The sequence below is a fragment of the Cicer arietinum genome, chromosome 5, assembly GCF_000331145.2.
Source record: "Cicer arietinum cultivar CDC Frontier isolate Library 1 chromosome 5, Cicar.CDCFrontier_v2.0, whole genome shotgun sequence".
In the NCBI taxonomy this organism is placed as follows: Eukaryota; Viridiplantae; Streptophyta; class Magnoliopsida; order Fabales; family Fabaceae; genus Cicer; species Cicer arietinum.
Window position 1 is genome coordinate 76,028,157 of NC_021164.2, and position 6,615 is coordinate 76,034,771.

Sequence of the window (6,615 nt, forward strand, 5' to 3'; positions counted from 1 at the left end):
ATTTCTAACCCCTCTTTCCACGTCATTCCAACACCGCCTTAGGTGAAATCGTTGTTGTCCACGGGTAACCACATTCAGTGAACCATCCTCTAGACGCCCATATTGTCGAATCTGTAGATATGATATTAGCTAGTAAAATATGCCAATAGACATATCGACACTGATATCTAACTATAGTAAGAAGACTGTAGTAACTTGCAAATACAGACAGTTGTCTCTTTGGTTTTGGGTTCCCTCCTTTAAGGGAAGTGATTTAATTCATTGTTGCATTGCAAAATCAGGCATTGTATTAACAAATACTCGAATAGAATGTTATGTACATAAGCAATTAGTTTAACTCTATTGGTTCCAACATGCACATCGACAAAAATCAAACCTTATCCCACAAATAAGATGGCATCATTATTCCCCATCATATATCATGTAATCATGTTATAAGGTAAAAAACATACCATTATCTCTAAGTCTTTCTTAATGGTTTGGTCAGTGATTTTTCTTAGTCTCACTCTACCTCCAACTATTAGACTACTTTCCATCTAATCAGCCCTCCTTACCATTACCAGTGCTTCTATGGGTCTTCTTCACACATGTCCACAGCTCACAAGGTAGGATTATACCATCTTTTCTACTATGAAGCTACCGCAATTTTATCTCTAAAATAATTTTATTTCCAATCTTATCTTGTCTTGTATGACAACTCGCCCATCTTAATACTTCCATCTTTGTGACAGACTCAGTGAGTTGGCTTTCTTGTTGGATCTTTACTGCCCAACATCCAGTTCGGTATAGCATAAGCCAAAGACTTTTTACACAAATACACATGTAAATGTAAAGTGATATATTTACCAACATAAAATTTCTGAAGTAGGGTGCCAGGCAGGTGCTATTTATTAATACAGAAATTCAAAAGAAAGAACTTCATTTTTTACTTAAAAACCATATGTAGACACAGATATTTATTAAAGCAAATTAGTCAGTGAGTTTAGTATAAATAGCTCATCAATTGAGACGGAATACCACTGCAGTTGTCCCAATGCTTGCCATTTTCTTCCTAAAACTTCCATTATCCCTGTGAACCCGAATCTGAAATGAAAATGCACATCCATGACACATTGATGTTTTACAAGAAAAACTAAAACAAAATCTCAAGCATGGAAAAGTCACAAGCAATCATCATTAGAAGTTAACCTACCACACCAATGGTGTAAGGAACATCAACTTGACTCATAGCTCTCTCAATAGCAACCACAAAACGGGGAACAGTAACCCTAAGGGGAAGAGTAGCTCCAGGAAAGAGTACAACTCCTGAATATTACAGGACTAGTCAAAGTCAGTCATGCAAGATAAAGATTTATAAAGGGCATGAAAAGGATTAAGGATGAGAAGATAAGTGTATGTTTGGATTAACGGTGAGATTAAAAGCATCACGGTGAGCCACCGCAATTTTGGAAAAAGCTATACTTTGGAGCTTCAATCCAAATATACACTAAGTCGGGCAAGACGATATTATTTCCCACTTTTTATGGCAAGAGAAAAAAAATTACACTAGTTTTCAAGAAAATATCCAATAACAGCTTTAATAGAATCAAAGATTCAAATGACATTTGCAAAAGCACCCAAAGAAAGAGAAGTTAAACAAAAAAAGGCTCGATGAACCTCAAATCTCTTCCAGAAACTAGCCAATTATAAAACTTATTTAAACAAATGTAAAAGAAACTTGGAAATGGCAAAGACTAGCATGAAAACTGATTTGGAATTAAGGTCTGTTCGGATTGGCTTATTTGACCTTTTCTCCTGACATGAGCACTTATGAGACTGTTTGAGAGAGCTTATGGAAATAGTTTATGACATATATCTATAAGTTGTTTTCAAGTTATTTCTATAAGCTCACGATGACAGCTTACAAAAACAACTTATAACTTATATGTAAATTTTTGACTTTATTTTATGTTCCGTTATAAAAACGACTTATACATAAACACTTATATGACTATAAATGCTTAACTAGGTTGTTTATCCATAAGAAAAAGCCTATTATTCAAATGATGGGTGAAGTTCGAGAGTGCAGGTATGATCCTGACAGTACAATATCTGATTGTTTACATAGTTTCCTTCATATAACAATGGTCGATTGTGTGTGTCTTGTGTATACAAAAACAGAACATCAATAACAAGCGATGTAGAAGCATAATGGAAGAAAGTGAAAATAGAAAAAAATAGTACCTTGAAGAGAAAAGAGTGGAAGGTTCAAAATAGCACCACCATCCAAGAAAGCGGTCCTGTGGCGCGTGTCTTCAACATCTGTGAGCAACAAGTTTGATCACAGTGAAAACCAAACAACACAGAAGCACAGCAAATACATAATAGCAGAAAAAGGAGAAGAAATAATAAAATGGTACCACCGAGATATGTGTGCAAAGAAGCGATACTGGTATTGAAAGTGAATTCATTGGATGAGTCAATGGGAATGGCATTACTGCATGATGAGAAGAATTAATGTAGGAATTAGTAAAAACATAAAATGATTTAATTAGTAGTTGGAGAATTTAGAAAGAAGAAGGTGAACGAATCAAGGAATTACTGTTCGTGTAGAAAGGGGTGATGGAATAATTCTTCTTCTTCTTCTTCTTGTTCGAAATCGAGGTCGTCGAGAATGTGTTGGATCTGGAATCCCTCTATTTCGGGAAATTCCTCCTCAATTTCAATCTCATCATCAATAATATCATCCATTTCCCACTCCCAGTTTCTTCGATTTTCGATCACACCTGCATCCTGTGTTGTGTTTTCAATCTGTCAGAGTCAGATCGAAATTATTATTACTACGTTATTACAGTGGATGATTTCAGTCAGTGAAATTAACCCTATTTTTAACCCTGTTTAACATTATTTAACCTTTTTCAAAATATATTGTGAAAAAAGAATATGCAACTTCATTAAACAAAATATATATTCATTCCGATCACAAATATAAAATCAAAATATACACGTATAGTAAAAATATATTTGACCTAAATTTAATTAATTTAATAAACTGTAATAAATTAATAAAAAAAAAAAAAAAAACGCATCGGTCCAGTGATGAAGTTTCACAGTTTGACCCTCATCTCATCCAAAGTATACAATCAACATTCAAAGGTGCAGACGACGATAGACGAGGAGGAGTAAGAAGAAGAGAATATGAGTGTTGTTTCTCATTACGCGGTTCCCTCACGCTTCGTCCCTTCACTGTACCGTATACACTCACTCCTTTTACCCTTATCTTTATCCCCTCTTTTGGTTTTTCATTAAGTTATTATTATTACAACAACCAACAGGTCCTGTGCTGCTTCAACTATCATCCGTTCTCGTTTCAGAGCCACCATTCGATGTTGTACCACCCTATCCGATACTCACTCACACACTACCACTCCAACCTCTATAAAGTAACACTCCAATTCGCTCTTCCTTTCAATTTCACTGCCACTTCGTTTATTCAATTCAACTAACCTCTTCTCTTTCCACAGGAAACGAGTTGTTTCAGGAGTTCAACCTACTGGATCAATTCACCTTGGAAATTACTTTGGCGCCATCAAAAATTGGGTTTCCCTTCAGGTTTTTTACACTCAACCAAACTAGTCTTTTTTATTCAGTTATTACTACTGTTTTCTTTTTTACTACTATAACTCTGTTTTGACTTGCATTTTTGTTACATTTCTTATTTGATATTTCTCACAACTCACATGTGAAAAACTTTGTTTAGTTGCTCAGCACCAAATTGCTATTTCATATGCACATTTTCCTCTACAAGTCGGTAGTGTTGAGTTAAGAACAGTGATTATGATGATAACCCTAGAATACTTGCTTATTGTGATTGAATACTTCATTAAGCACGCTTTTCTATTTTCTTGATCACAATTCATGCACTTTTTTATTTTATTTTAAATCTTTCTATTGTTAGTGTAGGATATTGTGACTCATACAAATGAGTACGGTTTGCTTGTATTATATGTCTGAGTTAATTAAGTTTAGTCAAGCCTAGCACAAATTTTCTTATTCACAAATTTGCACCGACTTTTTAAGAATTGACATTGATTTCATTTTGCAGAATGTGTATGATACACTTTTCTTCATTGTGGATCTGCATGCGGTATGTTCATATTTCTGCTACTTAATTACTAGACTTATGAAACTCCTGGTGATGCCTTTGTCATTGTCTCATGGTTGTTGTTTGAGCTACATGTTCAAGCTCATATAACTAGAACTTTTGGTATGCATTATGCTGTGAAAAATTAAAAGATCTTGAATTTCATAATTTTACTTCTAAGTTCTACTTTTGTGCTGCTCATTAGCTTAAGTAGTTTACTATTCTGCTAGTGTGGGCTTGAATTGGACCATTTGCTATTTCTGGGACCAATGTAGATTGGCTTCATAAGTACTGCGGGTCAATTAATTTGAGGTTTCTAGTCGATGAGGCTGAGCAGGCCAAGCAAATTCACATATTTGTTTATTGCAGAGGATATTGATCAAGAATAATTTAAGCCACCTTTGTGCCAGTTTAGATGTCCATTAAGTTTAAAATTCAACCAGAATCGTCACAAATAGAATTTGTTTATAATATAAATAGTAGCTCGACTTTGTAGGTCAAAGATGTGCAACATAAAATATGAAATGTGGCCACTGGAAATTATATGGACACAAACTATGTAACACTGTCATGGGAATTATACACCTTTAAACACGATCTGGTTAATTGTATTGGTTTATGGAGAGGAATTTAAGGACTAACTTTTTGCTCCTTACTGTACTTACTGATTAAAGCCAACTTTCCTGTTATATATCATAGACATTGAATAATGTCCCATTTCTCACCCGTTCAGATTTTCTTGGACAGATTACATTGCCTCATGACACACAACAACTATCCAAGGATACAAAGTCAACTGCAGCCATTTACCTGGCATGTGGGGTGGATCCTTCAAAGGTTCTTTGCAACTTTTTCTCAGATCTTTTTAAGAAATAATATTTGTGGTGGAAATGCCAGAACCATTGTCCATTGAGTATAAATGACATTCATTTCTGCAAACAGGCTTCAGTTTTTGTACAGTCTCATGTCCGTGCACATGTAGAATTGATGTGGCTGCTAAGTTCCATAACACCAATCGGTTGGCTGAACAGAATGATACAGTTTAAAGAAAAATCTCGCAAGGCGGTGCGTTTATAGCTGTATGCATTTCTAATTTCCATTTTTAATTTATTTATTATTTTTGCTGTTTTGTAGATCTAATTTGCTTTGCTTAAATTTTATTTTTACTATTTCTTACTTCCTAATAACAATACATTTCTTTCTTGACAGTGATCTTCTCAAATTAAGATTGTTTTACTTTATTATTGAAATAAAAGATTTACTTCAAATTGACATTATTTTTTTATATTCGAAATTCTAAGATGGTTGTGGATGTGAGACTACTTCCGCACATATAATTTTACGAACAGTCAGAAAAAATAAGTATAAAGTTTATATAAAGAAGATTTTGTTTTGAATGTACATAACTTGAGTGTGTGCCACATCCTTTTGAGCTTTTCTTACGCTTCAGTTCTCAATACTGCCAACTATTGTCATTTTTCGTTATTGCTCTTCAGCTAAAGGAAGGCAAACATTTCTGTTCAGATGTTTAGGCTTGATAACCGTGAAGAGTATTCTAAATTATTAATGTCTAAGTTTTTATTTATTTTATTGTATTTCCATTAGATTGTACTACGTTTTCTTAACAGGGCCCTTTTATTTTCTCTATTTCTCCTCATATTGGCCTGTATTATTCATTGATTGGAATAACTAATATTTGGAATTGGATTTTAGGGGGACGATGAAGTTGGGGTTGCCCTTTTGACTTATCCTGTTCTGATGGCTTCTGATATACTTCTATATCAGGTGGTTTCCAACACTATACCTCTTATATTTTTTTAAGTTACAGTTTAAGTTTTATCTTATATTTCCCCTGATTTTATTATGTAATTTTGCTTGATTAGCTCTACTTTGCTTAAATTTTATGTAACTTTGCTTAAATTTTATGTAACTTAATTTGACTGTAACTTTGCTTGATTAGTTTTTGGTACCTTTGTAAATACATTATGATATTATATTATATTTAGTTATTTACCTTGGGTAAGAAAAATTCTTATAAAAATTCAGCATGCATCTGCAGTCTGATTTTGTCCCTGTTGGTGAAGATCAAAAGCAGCATTTGGAGTTGACCCGTGACTTAGCTGAACGAGTTAATAATTTATATGGAGGAAGAAAGTGGAAGAAATTAGGCGGGTGAGGAAATATTTTTAGACTGGACATAATAACTATTCATTAGATGTAGTTAGAATTATTTAGCTTCATTTTTAGATTTATATTAGGCTTGACCACTCTTTTTTTTGTACATTTATGACAGCCGAGGTGGTGCTATATTTAAGGCAAGTTATATTTCTCCTCCCATTAGAATTCAGATGAATTGAAGTGCACATGAAATGTGTTTTTCCTAACAGTTTTATGGGATATAGGTTCCAGAACCCCTTATACCTCCAACTGGAGCCCGAATTATGTCCCTAACTGATGGCCTGTCGAAGGTTTGTTCAATATTTCCTCTTTCC

At 34.0% G+C, this 6,615-nt stretch overlaps 2 protein-coding genes across 2 annotated transcripts in view; one reads left to right on the plus strand and one right to left on the minus strand.

The window, feature by feature from the left end:
* The window catches only part of LOC101501290 (uncharacterized), a 5,417-nt gene extending 2,181 nt beyond the window's left edge, over positions 1 to 3,236 (minus strand). The window contains exons 1-7 of the mRNA XM_004501039.4: positions 3,099 to 3,236; positions 2,582 to 2,772; positions 2,400 to 2,476; positions 2,224 to 2,301; positions 1,193 to 1,305; positions 1,018 to 1,083; positions 10 to 111 (exon numbers count right to left, since the gene is read on the minus strand). Coding sequence (XP_004501096.2) covers positions 10 to 111; positions 1,018 to 1,083; positions 1,193 to 1,305; positions 2,224 to 2,301; positions 2,400 to 2,476; positions 2,582 to 2,772; positions 3,099 to 3,104 — 633 coding nt within the window. The 5' untranslated portion in view covers positions 3,105 to 3,236. The remainder of the gene's footprint in view (positions 1 to 9; positions 112 to 1,017; positions 1,084 to 1,192; positions 1,306 to 2,223; positions 2,302 to 2,399; positions 2,477 to 2,581; positions 2,773 to 3,098) is intronic.
* The window catches only part of LOC101500971 (tryptophan--tRNA ligase, chloroplastic/mitochondrial), an 11,068-nt gene continuing 7,539 nt past the window's right edge, over positions 3,087 to 6,615 (plus strand). Inside the window, exons 1-10 of the mRNA XM_004501038.2 lie at positions 3,087 to 3,227; positions 3,315 to 3,422; positions 3,504 to 3,591; positions 4,085 to 4,126; positions 4,871 to 4,960; positions 5,066 to 5,188; positions 5,837 to 5,908; positions 6,183 to 6,295; positions 6,417 to 6,438; positions 6,526 to 6,591. Coding sequence (XP_004501095.1) covers positions 3,178 to 3,227; positions 3,315 to 3,422; positions 3,504 to 3,591; positions 4,085 to 4,126; positions 4,871 to 4,960; positions 5,066 to 5,188; positions 5,837 to 5,908; positions 6,183 to 6,295; positions 6,417 to 6,438; positions 6,526 to 6,591 — 774 coding nt within the window. The 5' untranslated portion in view covers positions 3,087 to 3,177. The remainder of the gene's footprint in view (positions 3,228 to 3,314; positions 3,423 to 3,503; positions 3,592 to 4,084; positions 4,127 to 4,870; positions 4,961 to 5,065; positions 5,189 to 5,836; positions 5,909 to 6,182; positions 6,296 to 6,416; positions 6,439 to 6,525; positions 6,592 to 6,615) is intronic.